The sequence below is a fragment of the Pelophylax lessonae genome (assembly GCF_965119305.1).
Source record: "Pelophylax lessonae genome assembly, chromosome: 7".
In the NCBI taxonomy this organism is placed as follows: domain Eukaryota; kingdom Metazoa; phylum Chordata; class Amphibia; order Anura; family Ranidae; genus Pelophylax; species Pelophylax lessonae.
Genome location: NC_138774.1, coordinates 155,446,380 through 155,465,301, shown reverse-complemented (window position 1 = coordinate 155,465,301; position 18,922 = coordinate 155,446,380). Strand labels below are relative to the sequence as shown.

The window sequence follows — 18,922 nt, the reverse complement described above, 5'->3', positions numbered from 1 at the left end:
GTAGGCAGAGGCACAGACCACACTCCCAGACAGGCTGTTGGCATAAAACACTCAATAGCAGTTTAGAAGATTAGGAAACATATACTTGTCAACAGTTTTATTCACCACACTCCTTCTACTGATCATCCAATCCTTATTTTCTGGATTAGCTTGGAGCTTCCTTTTAATAAGCATAATGTGGGATTAAGTAAGTTCTTAGATACTTTCTGCTCCACAACAGCATTCCCCGTGCGCCAGTTTGAAGAATGGTTCATTGAATCAGTGTAAAAAGATGGCAATTTTCAGAGATGCACGGGGAAAGTGTAGCTGGAGATGGCAGGTAAGCATTGATTCCCAAATGCAAGGCTTGTAGTAATGGTACTTGTCTTTCTATTGTGGCGTTTAGGAGTATGCATGTTGTCAAGAAAATTGAATACTGTTATTAAAGTTAATAGCATGCAGGTTTTTAACATGTAGTGTTAATGCTTATCTAGAGCACCCTAGAGTCCCCTTAAGCCTGGGTGACCTTACTGCATGAATATCAGCTTTAAAGAGGTATTAAACTGAAAAAGTAAACATCAATTATATTGCAGCTTACCAATTCTTAGACGTGGTTGCTGCAAGCCTTCTTTCTTTTATTTTCTATCAAATACATTGGAAATGTAAAAAAAATATTGCTGTAACTGCTTTTAAAGTTTTACCTGGAGTTTGGCTCCACTTTGTTAGTGTATCTAATGCTGGCCATACACTATATGAAAAATCAGCCGAATTCATCATTTGGACAGTTCTTTCATTTTTCGGACAGTTAATGGGCACAAATCGGTAATCGGTTGTGACTTTTTTGAGCCAGAAAAACGAAGGACAAGTTTGGAAATTATATGCTGAATGAATGATAAATTGAAAGGTTAATGTGTTTCTCATCCAAACTGTTTGCACTAGGTATATGTGAATAAACGCACAAAAACTGATTCATTTATGTCCATTGAATGATTTATCGGTCATTACATCATGGCATGATCATTTATTCTAATGGCCGAGGGTTGTTTTTAGAAAATTAGTTTGAACGAGTTTTTGTATAGTGTATGGCCAGCATAAGTCTGCTAGTACATCTAACACTACCCTTCCTCCTGTTTGATAATGCTGCTGTCTACAGATGTCTCTGTTGCTCCTTCATCCAGAGTGGAAGCACCCTAATACAGAAGGTTTGTTATTGGCCAGATCACTGTTGTGCTTGTGTCTAGTAAGATCACTTTGCTGTATAAGCCAAGGAAGCTAATACAACTCTGTAATGTATTATTTTACTATACAGAAAAAAACAAAATATGCCTATAATGTACAAACTATCTACCCTTCCTAACAAATAAGCATGCCCAATGTAAAGGATACATTCAAAAAATTCCTTATACCCTCCCCCATTTCCTGTTATATCATATCCTGTAACCTGACTTCACAAAAACTAACCAAACGGGTTAGTTAGCATATCAATAGGGGAAGCTTAGCTTCTAAAACAGCACATGGTCTTAAAAATCTAACTATTCACATATAACTATGCTATAAAACCACCCAAAAATATCTATAGCAACACAATTACCAGGTGAAAGCAAAGGTAAAGAAGCCTAAGGGCTCATTCAGACAGCACCTCTGTTCAGAGCCGCTGTCAGATTAGTGTGCATCCAGCCCAGAGCTGTGTGCCTGCAGCCCATAGAAATGGATGCATGTGAAAATTTGACATGCAGGCAGGAGCGGGTGTATAAATCAGATCGCAGAGGCTGGGCAGGACTAAGTGCCAGCTTCTTAGATGAATCCCTAAATCTGGTGCACTGTAGAAGACGACTTTGATACATAAAACCAGTGCTTTTTTACAGCCAGAACGTTGCGGCACTCCATTACGCCACCTCCAGCGGGCCTGCCCTGTAAAACCTGTTACTTTTCACAGGAGGTGATAGAGGAAGTTTTCTGCATTATTTCCTCTACCAGCTTTGGTGTGCTAGCGGGAGGTGGTTGTTCAGAAAGCCAACTCTGGGAAGGTTGAGTGTCCAGTACAGTGAAGGTGAGAGCTGGATAAGGGGGGGGGGGGGGGCGGGGAGTGATTTGTACAGACGTGAGAGTTGGGAAGGGGGAACAAATTGTACAAAGGTGACATAAGGGAAATGGGGGTTGTGCAAAGGTGAGAGCTGTTGGGGTGGGAGGGGAATGTGCAGAGGTGAGAGCAATGAAGGGCAGGTTGTATAGAGGTGCAAGCTGTAAAGGGGGAATGGGTTGTGCGGAGGTGAGAGCTGGGGAGGGGTGGGATTTGTGCAGAGGACAGAGCCGTTGGAATAAGCTGTGGATGGGGGTGCAGAGACAAGCTATGGTTGGGGGTGCAGAGGTGAGTTTTGAACTGGGTGTGTAAGTGGACAGAGAAGTGCAGAGGTGAGATATTGACAGGGGGTACAAAGGTGAGTCATGGACAGAGGGGGGTGCAGAGTTGAGCTGTAGACGGGGGGGGGCAAAAGGTGAGCTGTGAACAGGGCAAAGAAAAGGTGAGCTGTGGATGAGGGTTGCATACGTGAGTTGTGGAGAGGGGGCGCAGAGGTAAGCAAAGAGGTTTGTAGAGGTGATTTTGGGGGGACACTTGAAAAAAAGGGGGATTTTTAATTGGGGAGGACAAGGGAAATTTGCTGGGTAACAGCAAGCTCTCTATTAGCTCTCTGTCTATAATCTGTGTGCATATAACCCCACAGCTGTGATATTCCAGTGCTGCGGGGTTAATAGGGCCAAGAGACCTGTCACGGGGGGCAACAGTCAGCAGCAGTGTTGGAGCTTCGGGGTGCACACCCTAATGCAATAGGCTGCACACACCTATGTGTGGACTAAACTATTTCCCATACCTCATCATCATTCATTACTGGGGAGCTGTTTGGTTTATGCATTATGATTTCTGGCAAATAGAAACATAACATTTAAAAATCACCCAAATTGTCAACTTCCGTGTGTAAAGGTAATGTTGTATTCTTCACTTATGTTATTCACATGCTTGTTTTTACCTTTCTAGATCATTCTTCTTTTATCATTCTCACTAACACCATAGGGGATAATTGGTCATAGGTCACATTCATTGCTGTAGGCCTGAATAGTTTCTTGGGTCAGTTATATTTTGACTTTCCAGTGAGCTTGGATAAACTTTCCAAGAATACAGAAATAAAGTCACCTCAGTAATTTCTGAGGATTGTTAGCAGTGTCCAGTTGTCAGAGAAGATCTTAAACACAGGTTTGAGCTTTGTCAGTCTACGCAAAGTTCTAAATTTGAATAAGACGTATGCAGCAAAGGTTTATTTATGATCTATCAATGATCAAGAAGACAAATATGCACACCATATCAACAATAAAGCTGGAGAATATGCTTTATGGCATCCTAAAAGTGTTACTAAACCCAAAACAGTAAAATCAGTCTCTATACACAAAAAAGCATGCTTGTTATACTCACTGTGGATCTTAAGGGGTTAATCCTCTGCATTGTGTAAAAAGGCTGTTTGATCCTGTATGCACAGAGCCTCCCCTTCTTGCATTACCCCCCAAACATGTCCAGGTAAGACAGAGTTAGTCAGTCTGCACATGATCAGTTTGATGTGTATTGCTTTTCCTTGGAAGGGTGCATGTGATCAGCACAGGGCCAATCAGCACTGCTCAGACAGAGATTCAGGGGTTCTGCATCCTCATAGGACAGCCAGTGCAGTATGAAAAGTCCTCCTACAAGCTTTAACCAGGCACTGATAGAAGTCACAAAATTGCTAAATGCCGCTAATGAGAAAGGGTGTTTAGCAGTTTAAATTTACTAAAATGATTGCATTTCCATGTTCTATGTGTAGCACCCTCCTAGGTAGGTGCTAGGAAGAAGAATATGGGTGGCCCTGTCTGCATATCAGGAGGGCCTGATCATTTCGTTAGGCTGTCATGTGCTTCCAAGGGTGTCTGTTGAGTCTGGGGAGTCTCCCCACTGTGTCCAATGAGGGTTCTTATTGGACAGTGGAGGAAACCTGACCATGGGTGCTGGTGTGGGCCCTAAAGTGTTTAGCAGCACAGCAGCAGCACAAGTAGCTACTTCAGCAAGGAGTGCTTAAGGGAGCTAAAGAAAGGACTTCATGTGAGAAAGCAGTCCAAGGTCAGTTTGGAGTTAACAGGCAGCAAGCCAGTGTTAACCAGTATCAACCGAGATTGACCGGCATCTCGCCAGCATCAAGTCAGCACCAAGAAGCGTTTTCAGTTGTCCCTAGCAAATTGTGCATAGCTGAGCCAAAGGAGTATCCCACTCATTCCCTTCTCCCATCCAAGTTCTCAATAAATACAAAAAACCCAAAGATACTGGACTGCTCATTGTTTCAGCACTCACACTTGGAGGAACATGCACAGGGGTACCTTTGTTGCACCCGGTGGCCCAGGGGGACCCATTGTAAGGTTCTGGCACTCTCAGTGCCTCCTATCACATCATTTCCGGGTGCTTTCCATCTACCTAGATAGATGAAGCACATATAGGTGTGTTTACCTTTAAGACTGATGCTGTCATCACTGAGCGCCGGACTGAACAGCTATTTAAATCACCAGCTCTCACTCACATGTGTTCGTTCAACCTGCTGTGTGCCTAGATGTGCCTTGATGCTAACCTGTCTTGAAGCTCTCATGCTTGCAAGCATACCTCGCTGTCGGAACCACGCTGCGCTGATCCCTGTATCCCGCTACCGGATCATCCGCTCTTGTCGAACCTCTCCTCTGCTACATTGCTACTAGTGATAAGTACCCCACAGGGGAAACCTCAATAACCTTCATACTAAAGCTTACACTGTCTAGCTCTGCATACTAAGGACTGTTACTACATCTGCACTATCTAGATTGCTAGCTCTTGAGCCTACTATCATCTGCTCTTGCACTGGGTTAGTCTCTCCTGTATGTCATCTGCTATCCTATCATCTACTACCATACATAATTGCTAACCTATCTGCATCCCACCTGTTACTATCTCATTCTCAAGAACATTCCTCTCAAGTGTCTGTCACCTATCGTCTCAACTCAACCTGTCTCTTCAGCCTATCACCTCTATACTACTATATACATAGATCACTCCAGGAACTTCTTATTGAGTGTGTGTATTTACTTGCTGAATTGAGATCATCCACACATGATGAGTCTTTGGGAGTTGGGATTGGTGTCTCAGCGTTTCTCTACATGACTACTGAAGTGGAATATTTCTGCAGCTGTAAATCCACATCATACATAAAACGCAGGAGCGTTACAGATTGAACGAACCAGATAAAATGGATTCAGCAGAAATGACCACTCAGGTGACACAGTTAACACAACAAGTAACTGCGTTAATACACGCACTTACTGAATTAAAAGAAGACAATCAGGCTCTGACGCAGCAGGTGGCTAGACTGACACAGCCTACTGCTGCTCAACCCCCAGAACCTCTTGTCCTTCTACCAGACAGGTTTGATGGTTCCCGTTCCTCTTTTCTTTTTTTTCGTATGGATTGTGAGCTCCTATTTATCCTTAAGCCCAGGACCTATCATAATGACTTTATTAAAGTTCATGCTGCCATTAATTTGCTTTCTGGCAAAATGAAAACATGGGCATACCAGAAACTGCAAGAAAAAAGTCTGATCCTAGACAATTGGGAATCATTTGCAATTGCGATGCACTCCCAGTGTCTCCCCTCCCAAAAATCTACTCCTAAACCTGCTCCAGGTAACCGCAGACCCCGGCTACCTAGGGAAAAAAGGAAACCAAATGAATATGGTGATCCTGCCTGGTCATGGTCCAAGCCTGCCTTAAACAGTCAGCCTTGTCACTCTGACACATCTCATTTGAACCCTGATCCTACAGAGATGGATGAGGAGCCTATGGAGATTGGTGCCGTACATACTAAGCTGTTCTTACAAAAAAAAAAGATCACAGGAGAATCTGTGGCCTTTGTTTTTATTGTGGAGAAGGGGGACATTTCATTACATCCTGCCCAACCCGACCCCATAGGCCTAAGGCTCTCCCAATGGAGGCCAGGCGAATCCGAACTGTCTTCCCTGAAAAACAGCCTGGAAATTACCAAGGCTGTTGCCAGCCCTGTCCCCGTTCTATATCAGAAAAGGACACCCAGAAATTGGCAGATGTTGGTATAGATACTCCTATTTTTGCAAGTACATTTCTAGCTTCCAATGAAAACATTGAGATTCTTGCACCTGACTGCGTACGCGCTTCTAATGGCACAGTGGTATGTAGGAAGGATCTGAGGATGTTTGAAGAAGCATTGGTTGCTAGGACTACTAGGACTACTTCGGATGGTTATGCGTCCGATTCTAGTGAGGGGTTCATGTAGCAGACACCCTAACAACAAGTGATCCGATTCTCAGATCGGTTACCAACCTGATCTGATTCTCATATCAGCAACAAGTGATCCGATTCTCAGATCGGTTACCAACCTGATCCGATTTTCATATCGGCAACAAGTGATCCGATTCTCACATCGGTTACCAACATGATCCGATTCTCATATCGGCAACAAGTGATCCGATTCTCACATTGGTTACCAACCTGATCCGATTCTCATATCGGCAACAAGTGATCCGATTCTCACATCGGTTACCAACCTGATCCGATTCTCGTATCGGCAACAAGTAATCCGATTCTCACATCGGTTACCAACCTGATCCGATTTTCATATCGGTAACAAGTGTTCCGATTCTCACATCGGTTACCAACCTGATCCGATTCTCGTATCGTCAACAAGTGATCCGATTCTCATATCGGCAACAAGTGATCCGATTCTCACATCGGTTACCAACCTGATCCGATTCTCGTATCGGCAACAAGTCCTATCCGATTCTCAGATCGGTTACCAACCTGATCCGATTCTCATATCGGCAACAAGTGATCCGATTCTCGTATCGGCAACCAGTCTTATCCGATTCTCGTATCGGCAACCAGTCTTATCCGATTCTCGTATCGGCAACCAGTCTTATCCAATTCTCGTATCGGCAACCAGTCTTATCCGATTCTCGTATCGGCAACCAGCCTTATCCGATTCTCGTATCAGCAACCAGTCTTATCCGATTCTCGCATCGACAACCAGTCTTATCCGATTCTCGTATCGGCAACCAGTATTATCCGATTCTCGTATCGGCAACTAGTCTTATCCGATTCTCGTATCGGCAACCAGTCTTATCCGATTCTCGTATCGGCAACCAGTCTTATCCGATTCTCGTATCGGCAACCAGTCTTATCCGATTCTCTTATCGGCAACCAGCCTTATCCGATTTTCGTATCGGCAACCAGTCTTATCCGATTCTCGCATCGGCAACCAGTCTTATCCGATTCTCGTATCGGCAACCAGTATTATCCGATTCTCGTATCGGCAACTAGTCTTATCCGATTCTCGTATCGGCAACCAGTCTTATCCGATTCTCGTATCGGCAACCAGTCTTATCCGATTCTCGTATCGGCAACCAGTCTTATCCGATTCTCGTATCGGCAACCATTCTTATCCGATTCTCGTATCGGCAACCAGTATTATCCGACTCTCGTATCGGCAACCAGTGTTATCCGATTCTCATATCGGCAACCAGTCTTTTCCGATTCTCACATCGGCAACCAGCTTTTTCTGATTCTTATATCGACAACCAGCCTTAGAGGCCTTCCGGAGCCGGCCTTACGGGGGGGGTACTGTAAGGTTCTGGCACTCTCAGTGCCTCCTATCACATCATTTCCGGGTGCTTTCCATCTACCTAGATAGATGAAGCACATATAGGTGTGTTTACCTTTAAGACTGATGCTGTCATCACTGAGCGCCGGACTGAACAGCTATTTAAATCACCAGCTCTCACTCACATGTGTTCGTTCAACCTGCTGTGTGCCTAGATGTGCCTTGATGCTAACCTGTCTTGAAGCTCTCATGCTTGCAAGCATACCTCGCTGTCGGAACCACGCTGCGCTGATCCCTGTATCCCGCTACCGGATCATCCGCTCTTGTCGAACCTCTCCTCTGCTACATTGCTACTAGTGATGAGTACCCCACAGGGGAAACCTCAATAACCTTCATACTAAAGCTTACACTGTCTAGCTCTGCATACTAAGGACTGTTACTACATCTGCACTATCTAGATTGCTAGCTCTTGAGCCTACTATCATCTGCTCTTGCACTGGGTTAGTCTCTCCTGTATGTCATCTGCTATCCTATCATCTACTACCATACATAATTGCTAACCTATCTGCATCCCACCTGTTACTATCTCATTCTCATGAACATTCCTCTCAAGTGTCTGTCACCTATCGTCTCAACTCAACCTGTCTCTTAAGCCTATCACCTCTATACTACTATATACATAGATCACTCCAGGAACTTCTTATTGAGTGTGTGTATTTACTTGCTGAATTGAGATCATCCACACATGATGAATCTTTGGGAGTTGGGATTGGTGTCTCAGCGTTTCTCTACATGACTACTGAAGTGGAATATTTCTGCAGCTGTAAATCCACATCATACATAAAACGCAGGAGCGTTACACCCATATCCAGCAAAACGGCTGGGAATCCTGCTACATGTGTACTGTGGGAGACCACTCCAGATATAGTGATTGCAGGGTTCTGGGTTTACTAACACTTTAAAGTCACTTAAACGTTTTGGTGTCATTGTAAGGTTTGGTTTCTAAAAATATTTTCAACCCCAAGTGACCAAAATTAATGCACATAGAAGTACTTTTCTCCTAATATTTCCACGTAATATTCTCTGGGAGAAATACTTATGTCTGCTGGAATAGCAAGAAAACTTGTTCATATTTGAGAGGTTCCAGGTTTTCTGAGTGGTGAAACACATGATAATAACATAGGAACTGAGGCACTTTGATCAACGATTAATGTCAGATCCAGATAGTTATATGTGGACAATTTTAACAGCATGGCTCCCAACTTCTGCATATAGCCTCGTGGAGCTTGTCCACACCCAAACTGCACATTTTTTTTTTTACCTGCAGTTTTTGACATGCAGATTTGTTTCATAAGGACCCATGTTCAGTATACCTTTGTATGTTCTGTTTGCCATCTTTCATTTGCACTGATCACATCTGACGGTGTTTACTGCCACCCTGTGGTGCTATAGTAAAAAAAAGTATAAAAATGTATAACTTTTTTATAAATGTTAAAAATGTTTACAATTTTTTTATTTTACATTTTTGTTTTTAAATTTTTACAGGACAGGGGGCACAGTGAAAGGGGGGCACACAGGAGGGAGGGGGTCAGAAGCAGGCGGAACAGGGAGGGGGATCGGTGCCAGGGAAGCAATTACAGGAATGATCCCCTGTGTCTATGTCTCTCCCTGCAGCAGGTGAAAGCTGGCAGGAGGGGGAGAAACTGCTGCAGAAAGTCGCACGGGGCTTCCTTCTGTAATTGCCCCTCCTCCTGACTGCACAGATTCCTTGTGCTTTTGGGGCCCCCCTGTGTGCCTGGGCCCCCTACAGGAGGACTGGTGGTCCCCCCCTATCAGCGGCCCTGAATCTTTTACTGATCTGATTACTGTAAACTGAAATCAAATTAGTTGCTATGGTCTACATTAATTTGAACAAAATTTTCTTTTTTCTTATAAAATTGTATTAGTTTTAAATTCAATGTATACAAACACATACAAAAATACTTCACCTATTTCCATTGCGGCCTTTTCCCCCTATTTCCCTAGATCCCATGAACTCTGTTGAACCCATGAACCCCCCATTACCATTACACCAATTTCCTTTGTTGTGCCTCCTCTCCTAATACTTTGTTTACTTTTATTAAGCTCTTCAGTCTCCAGTCATACCCCTAATCTACCCATATTGCTATATATTTGTTAGTCTTTTTAAAATCTGCCCAATTTCTCTATTTATTCGATAAGCTTTCTGCTTGTTTCTCATCTCTGCTGCCCAAATACTTCATGTTTTATATATATTTGATTCTATTGAACCAATCTCTTAGGGTAGGGCTTTCTGTATTTAACCATTTTTTTGGGATCACCCCCTTTGCATTTATCAAGTTTGGAATGATCGTGTTTCTATACTGCTTTTGAGGTTTGTCTGTTTTGTGAAAAAGGCACATCCATGGGTCATCCATAATGTTTATTCCTGAAATTTCCCTAATAATCTGTTGCACCTTCAACTAATATTCCCAGATCTTAGGGCAGTCCCACCAAATATGAAACATTGTGCCCTGCACATTGCAACCCCTCCAGCACAGTTTCGACTTCTCTGGTTGGTACTTATGTGCTTTTACTGGTGTTATGTACCATCTCAATATACATTTATAGTTCATTTCAATAGTGTTTACATCTACCGCAGAGAAATATACGGCTCTAAGTATACCATTCACTTCATGCTCTTTTAAAAGTGATCCTATCGGAGGCGGGTCGGGGGAGGGGCCTGCTAATGGTTGAATGTGAATATGTTCAGAGTTGAAGAGTTACAACCGCCCCCAGCCGCCCGCTGATCCCCGCCGACCCTACCCCAATCCTCTTGCACTCCGACCCAGCTTGAGCCCTCCTGTGCTGACAGGGACCCGATCAGACATTCACCCGAGGAGGAGCCACCGGAGGAGTGCAGGTGATCTCGGAGAGAGTGGAGATGCCGCGAACGCCGAGAGGACACGTGTGCCCGGCGTGCGGCATTCAGACATACAGAGCTCCCTGCAGCAAACGAGGGCTCACTCCGGTGGGATGAACTGGATGACACGAGAGGTCGAAAGTAGAGGAGCGGTCCCTGCAACAACCCGGTGGTAGGGTAAGGCGAAGGGGTAATACCCCCCCCCTTTTCAAAGCCAAAAATACTGACTGTGTTACAAATTACGAGTGAAAAATATCACTATAACTGATGCTGAGATACAAGTCTACGCCGACCTGTCAAAGGAGTCACTAACTAGGAAGCGGATACTTAAACCAATGGTTGAAATATTGAAACAACACAATATTCAATATTTTTGGAGCTTTCCGGCGTGTCTAGGAGTCAGAAAAGAAGGACAGATAGTAAAACTACGATTCTCAGAAGAACTAGAAGACTTCTGTACGACTCTGAAAATTCCCATGCCTGAGATCCCCAAATGGCCACCAAAGGGCAAAGGAGCCGAAGAAGACGATGAACAGTGGAATCTGAAGACTAAGAAGAAATGAACACAGCGAAAGAGATGGGGGGAGGAGGGTGGCGGGGTTTCGGAAAATAAGATAAGGGGAAAATCAAAGACTGGAAGGGACGCTGGGGGTGCTCAACTATTCTTCTCTGAAATGGCTCCAGTGAAGAAGGGAGGGGAGCCTGGCGTACAGGTGCAGAGTCCCACCCTAGGGGGAAAAGTCGATACAAGGAGGGAGGGAGTAAATTGACTAAAAAAGCCCAAAGAGCGGGGGCCCAGGTACCCACTGGGGGGTAGGCAAGGGTTTGGGAGGGGGGGTGGAGGGGAGAGAGGGGAGGGGGGATGAGGGGGGGATGGGGTGGGAGGCGGGAGGGGGGTGATCGGGGAAAGACAACTACTGTCCTATATGCTTTATATGCCTATTTTATTATCCATCAAGAAAAATTTCTCTTTAATGATCAGGAAAGAAAGGTACAAAACCCCAAATTCAGGAATTAGATGACAGATATAAACTTTGTCTGGATTCCCCGGAAAAAAGACAAAGAATTATGAAAGAAATTAAAAATATGGATGCCAATATAGTCTTCATACAGGAAACTCATATCCCACATTCATCCAATACTAGATTATACTCGAAAGTCCCACCCAAGTTGGTTGTACGCTGATTCTAAAACAAAAAAAAGCAAAGGGGGTGGCCATAGGAATAGCAAGAGGAATACAGTTTACCCTGGAAGAGAGGATGACAGATAATGAAGGTATATTCCTCTTTTTGAAGGGTAAACTGTTTTCAAGAGAGGTGACCTTGGTAAATATCTACTGCCCAAATGATAAGCCTATGAAGTACCTTGGGAAAATATTAGATAAATTAGCGGAGTTCAAAAAGGGATGGGTGATAGTGGCCGGAGACTTTAACTTTTGTTTTGACCCCGATGTAGACAATACGTCGAATACACAGAGAAGTAGAATATCACATCTGAAAATGATTAAAAAGAAGTTATTCCAATACCAACTTTTGGATACATGGAGAGTGTTACATCCATAAGAGTCACTCAAGGATCGACCATAAACTGATTGAACACAGGGGCCTAGAGGCGGTGATAGAGGTTAAAATTGGGATTAAGACATGGTCGGATCATGCCCCAGTTAAGATGAAGTTGAAAATAGCAGGGGGGCAGATCAAAACCAACACCTGGAGATTAAATGAGGAATTATTGAGAGATAAAAAATGGGGAGAAGAAATTAGAAAAGAAATAGAATTATACTTTCAGATAAATGAAAAGGAATATACCCCAAAAAATATACTATGGGAGACCCAAAAAGCTTATATGAGGGGGATTTTAATCTCTAAAGGGGCCAGGAGGAAAAAAGAGAGAGTGGAAAAAAAAAGACAGACTGATAAAAGACATCTACGATCTAGAACAGTATTTCTCAACCTTTTTTCAGTCAAGGCACCCTTAAAAGTTATGAACAATCTCGAGGCACCCCATTCTAAAATGTAAAAACTATTCTAATAGTTTTGCATAACGCAGCAACATCCACACAGATAAGACACCCAACATTAGAGGTGATTTATTCTTCCAAAGCAAATACACTTTTGCAAACTGGTACTGTCTGGTATACCAATGTTTCTCTTCTCCCTCAGTTTTCCCAATCACTCAGCTAAGATTCCCTCAAATGCTGATGAAGAGGAGCAGAGGAAGGTCAAACAAGGATCTTATGGAGGCAACTGACATCCTCCTTATCAACTGGTGATGCCTTTGGTCATTAGGATGCTGGCTATAAGGTTTTAATGGTGCACAATGAAAACCTGTGGTTTTGTGTAACAAAGGGCAGCTTTATCCACACACCAGCTTGTATACAATTTTTGGGCATTTTGCCAAGGCACCCCTAAAGGAACCTCAAGGCACCCCAGGGTGCCTAGGCACCCTGGTTCAAAAAGGCTGATCTAGAACAACGACATAAAGATACACAGAACTAGAAACAAGAAGAAAGGAACTAAAAGAATTATTGGTACAAGAAATAAGACAGGGTAATAATAAAGCCATTAAAGAGAACTATCAATGTAAAAACAAGATTGGGAAGAATCTGGCAAGGGTAATAAAAAAAAGAAAATGATGAACTATATAGAGAAGATAAGAGATGGTAAGGGGGAAATAGTATATTCAACTACTGATATAGCAAAGGTGTTTCAGGATTACTATGGGAAACTATATAATATTAAAGAATTAGCAGATAAGAAGGACTTGAATAAAATAAGTAAAATTCAACAATACCTAAGAGAGGCAAGGCTTCCCAAAATACAACAAGATGAACTAGACCAGCTAGAGGCCCCAATTACAGAGGAAGATATAAAAACAGCCCTTAATACCACAAATTCAGGAAAAAGTCCCGGACCAGATGGATACACAGTGAACTATTATAAAAAGTATAAAGACCTATTGATACCCAAATTAAAAGATTACTTTAATGGCTTAGGTCAAGTATATGAAATGAGTAAAGAAGCCCTTTTAGCATCAATTACAATAATCCCGAAGGAAGGAAAAGATACTACAACATGTTCAAGCTATAGACCCATTTCGTTATTAAATATAGATACAAAACTTTTTGCAAAAGCACTGGCAACCAGGCTGAAAAGCCTGATGACGAAATGGGTACATAGTGATCAAGTGGGTTTTATACCAGGGAGACAGGGAAGAGACAATGGAGTAAAAACACTTCTATTGATGCAACAGATGGTTAGGAGTGGATCCCAGGGACTAATATTGTCAATAGATGCTGAAAAGGCATTTGACAGAGTAGGCTGGGAATTTATGACCAAAACTTTGGAGGAATTGGGGATTGAAGCAAAAATGATGGCCTGGATAAAAACACTGTATAGCCACCCTACAGCCAGGGTGAGGGTAAACGGGGTCCACTCCGGACCGTTTGGGATGTCCAATGGAACAAGGCAGGGATGTCATTTGTCCCCACTATTGTTTGTCCTTTCTCTGGAACCACTCCTAACAACAATTAGGAGGTGTCCAGATGTAACAAGAGTAATGGTTGGGGATGTGAAACATAAGGTGGCCGCTTTTGCGGATGACGTTTTGTTCTACATCTCCAATCCAAGAATTACTCTCCCAAACCTGATGGAAATTCTAAAGAAATATGGGGAACTTTCTAATTTAAAAATCAACCCGGTAAAATCAGAGATATTAAATATCAATATAAAAAAAAGGAAGAAAAAAAATTAAGATTGGAATTCCCCTTCTCTTGGAAAACTACAGGTCTAAAATATCTGGGAATTACATTAACAACAGAACCTGAAAACTTATATAAAGAAAATTATATACCACTGTTAAACAAAGTTAAAATGGAGTTAAATAGGATCTCACATAGACAGTTATCCTGGATAGGAAGAATTAATATTATCAAGATGGCAATATTACCGAAAATAGCCTACAAATACCAAATGTTACCAATACCGATTCCTCAAATATATTTCAAAACGCTGAAATCTCTAGTATCCAATTTTATTTGAAAAAAGGGAAAACCCAGAATACAATATACAGTATTAACTAAGGGCAAGAATCAAGGAGGGCTAGCGGTTCCAGACTTCAAAAAATATTACGATGCAACACTACTTTCACGAGTGATGGAATGGGGGAAGTTAAAAAATGAAAAAAGTTGGGTAAAAATAGAATGCACTGAGGCACGCAACTAGGGAAAATTAAATGGATCCCTTCACAATATAGGAAATTGAACATTAACACACATTTGATTACACATCAAGCTATGAGAACATGGCACACAAATCACTAAAAAAATAAATGGAAACACAATTCACCATTAATTTCTTTAAGAGATACTAATTTTTTTCCACCAGGCCAAAAAGAGATGGGAGGAAGTTGGATCACAGACGAGGATGCACGGGTTAAGGGCATCATAGAAAAGGGGAAGTTGTGCACAATAAATAATCTAAAACAAAAAAAATGGAAGATAAATGAATGGCGGTACTGTCAGCTAAAACATTTTGTGTCCACCCTGCCAAAACCGCTAAGATCGGGAGACGAATTGCTCCCTTTCGAGCAAATATGTTCTTCTGAAAAATACAAGAACAGTATCTCAAATATTTATAAAATACTGGTGGACTTGATGGGTCCGACGGTACCACCATACATTGAAAAATGGGAAAAGGAAATAGGAGCATGGAATAGAGATTATAATTTAGGAAAAAGTCTTAGATTAATACACAGTTCTTCAGTAGATGTGAACACAGCGGAGATTAATTATAAATGCATTGCAAGATGGTACAATACCCCAGATAGAACCCATAACTATCAAAAAGAGAAATTAAAATATTGCTGGAGAGGTTGTATAGAAGTGGGCACAATGGCCCACCTATGGTGGGATTGCCCAAAAAATTATACATTTTGGAAGGAGGTTCTAGCTCAAATTAAAGAAATTATGAAAATAGAGATAAAAGAAGATCCTTGGTTCTGTCTTTTCCACGGTACAAAAAGTTCAATAAAACAATATAAAATGACACTAATCCCCCACTTGATGAACGCTGCAAAGGGTTTGATCCCATTACTCTGGCAGAAAAACGAAGCACCGACATTAGGCGATTGGGTAAAAAGAGTAGAAAAAATAAGAATGTTGGAATATCTAAAAGAGTGGGAGGAAGACGAGACTATAGAGTGGGAAGATATCTGGGAGGATTGGATAGACTTTAAGAAAACAAAGGGATATACCAAGTGGAACAAGGAATAGGCAATAAGAAAAATAGATCTGAGGGAGTAGTCGGGGGAGATGTAAGGGACAAAATGGGGAGGGTGGCGGGGGGGAATTAAATTGGGTGATATACTGTTTTATATTTGATAAGAATCTGTAATTTTTCTGTATTTTGAAAACAATAAATACATTTATAAAAAAAAAAAAGTGATTCTATCTCTATTTCCCAAGTTTCTATGAATGGAGGTTTCTTCAGACCCACCATCTCAGTTAACATCTTTTACATCAAAGATATACTGTGTTTTATTTTTGTTAGTGGGTTACAAAGTTTTTCCACAAGATTCAGATCTTTCACGGATCTGATGGGTTTAGGCAAGGATCTCACAAAATGTTTTAACTGAAGATATCTCCATTCATTTAATGTCATGTTTCCTCCCCTAGTGTTGAGTTAATGATATGGTCTGATCTTTCCACTGTGTATTATATCTGTTAACTGCGTGTTTTTTACCCAGTTCCTAAATTGTTTCTCATTTCCTGGTGCAAAATATTTTGTGCCTGCTAATGGTATTAACATAGAGTTATATTCCCATTTGGCTTGTCTATGAATCTTGTCCCAAATTTTGTATACAACTATCGTCATTTCATGTATATCTTCATGTATTTCCCTATAATTTGGTGGAATCCAAATATTATTATTTAATTGTGTTCTGCCTAGTGTGGTTTATATCTTAACCCATCTTTTGTCAGAGTTTATTTTTGTCCACTCTATCATATGTAAAATTATAACTGCAGTGTAATATATTTTCATATCTGGTTCTGCTAATCCCCCCTGTGATTTATGTCTACGGAGAGCCATAAATTGTATTCTAGGCTTTTTCCCCTGCCAAATGAACTTTAATAATAAGGTTTTTTAATATTTTGAAATACACCGCTGGATTAGCAATTGGTAACATTTGAAATCTATATAGGATTTTGAGCTGTACTATCATCTTCATTATATTTATTCTCCCCAACCATGAGAGTGGGCGACTCAATATTATTTTGATGTCCACTTTTATCTCATTTAGCATGGGTATATAGTTAACGTAATAGAGGCTTTCTAGTGATGGAGTTAAATATATCACAAGGTATTTTAGCTTTGGTTTTGCCCAAGTGAATGGAAATTCCCCTCTGTAGTGCCAGTTCTTCTGTCTTACTTAGCCTAATGTTCAATATTTCTGACTTTATTGATCCTAAAGTTTGATAATTCCCCATATTTCTTTAACTCTTTTATGACATTTGGGAGGGTTATTCTAGGTTTGGTGATGAAGAACAGAACATTATCTGCATAATCTGCAACTTTATGTTCCTCCTGTCCAACTTTTACTCCTCCCTATGTCTACATTTTTCCTTATTATTGCCAGTAATGGCTCTAACGACAGAATAAACAACAGAGGGGAGAGAGGACAACCCTGTCTCGTCCTGTTGCACATTCCAAACTGGGGTGCTAAGTTACCATTTACCTTTACCAGTGCTATTGGATTTCTATACAATGCTCTTATCCATTGGGTCATTCTCTGTCCAATGCATAGATCCTCCTGTGTTTCCAGCATAAACTCCCAGTCCACCCTGTCAAATGCTTTCTCAGCGTCTGTTGACAGCAGGAGGGCTGGGGTATTAAAGCCTCTAGATTTATGTAAGAGCAATAGTGCTCTAATTCCATTATCTTTCTCCTCTCTACCTGGAATAAATCCTGTCTGAGCTGCATGGATCCATTCTGCCAATAAATCTTATAATCGAGTTGCTAAAAGTTTTGCGTATAGTTTTGTTTCAGCATTTAACAGTGCTATTGGTCTATAACTAGAACATAAAGTTATGTCTTTTCCCTCTTTAGGTATTACCGTTATGTGGGCCTGCAATGTTTCTCCTCTCATCTTCCCCTTCTCTCCTATTCCATTCATGTATATGCAAAGTTTTGGGACTGATATTTCCTTAAACCTTTATAGTAACGAGTAGTATACCTGTTCGGTCCTGGGCTTTTCCCAATCGGTGAATTTTCTATTTCCTCCTTTATCTTTCTGAGAGATTGGTATCTCTAGAGCTGATGGCTTATCCTATATGTAATTATTCAATTTTTTGCTCCTTAATATTCTTGGTAAGTATTTTCCTGTTTTTTTCCCCACTTATATCTTTCCCTAGCGACTCTATTGAAGTTACGTCTAGTCTCTTCCTCCAGTAGCTCCCTTAGTTTGTCTCTTTTAAGTACCAGGGCTAGTTTTATCTCACCCTCCAAACTCTTTTTATGTTTCTGTTCTAGCTCATGAATCTCTATTATTATTCTGTTTATATGAGTAGTTCTTTCCTTTTTGTTTCCTGCAGCCTATTGAGATAAGTATTCCTCTAATACAGGGGTAGGGAACCTTGGCTCTCTAGCTGTGCTGAAACTACAAATTCCATAAGGCACTGTAAAACTCTGACAGCCACAGGCATGCCTTCCTAAGGCAGAGGCATGATGGGATTTGTAGTTTCAGTACAGCTGGAGAGCCAAGGTTCCCTACCCCTGCTCTAATATATGTTTTATGGGCCTCCCATATCGTGGAGATACCTGGGGTTTTATTCTTTGAGAAATATTGTTCCAGTTCTTTCTCTATCCTTTTCCCTACTTCTACATCCTCTATCAGATCTTCATTTATTCTCCAGATATTTATCTTTCTCTGGGATCCTGGGAGTTTTATTTTTATAATAACTGGGGCGTGATCGGATATGATCATTGTCCCTATTGATGTACTAACAACCGCTTCTATCAGCCTGTGTTCTATCATTATATAATCTAATCTTGAGTACATAGAGTGCACAGGGGAATGGAAGGAATAGTCCCTTTCCTCGAAATGTTGGACTGTCCAGACATCTACCAGTTGGCTGTGAAATAACTTTTTCCTTACCATCCTGAGTTGTCGTCCTCCCATTCCCTGTGCACTCTACGTACAGTCCAGAGATGGATCCATGCAAAAATTGAAATCCCCTGCCAAGAACAATTTACCTTTTTTTGAAAAGAGTCAGCTTATCTAGTATTTTTTTCTGGCATCTTCTTGGGTTTTTGTTTGGCCAATATACGTTTGCTAACGTGTAGTCTATACTCTGT

The 18,922-nt window shown here is 41.5% G+C and overlaps 1 protein-coding gene across 1 annotated transcript in view; it reads left to right on the top strand.

The window, feature by feature from the left end:
• Nucleotides 1–18,922, top strand: part of VSIG1 (V-set and immunoglobulin domain containing 1) — a gene marked incomplete at both ends in the record, with an annotated part of 159,258 nt that overhangs the window by 120,319 nt on the left and 20,017 nt on the right. Inside the window, one exon of the mRNA XM_082264180.1 lies at nt 221–319. Coding sequence (XP_082120306.1) covers nt 221–319 — 99 coding nt within the window. The remainder of the gene's footprint in view (nt 1–220; nt 320–18,922) is intronic.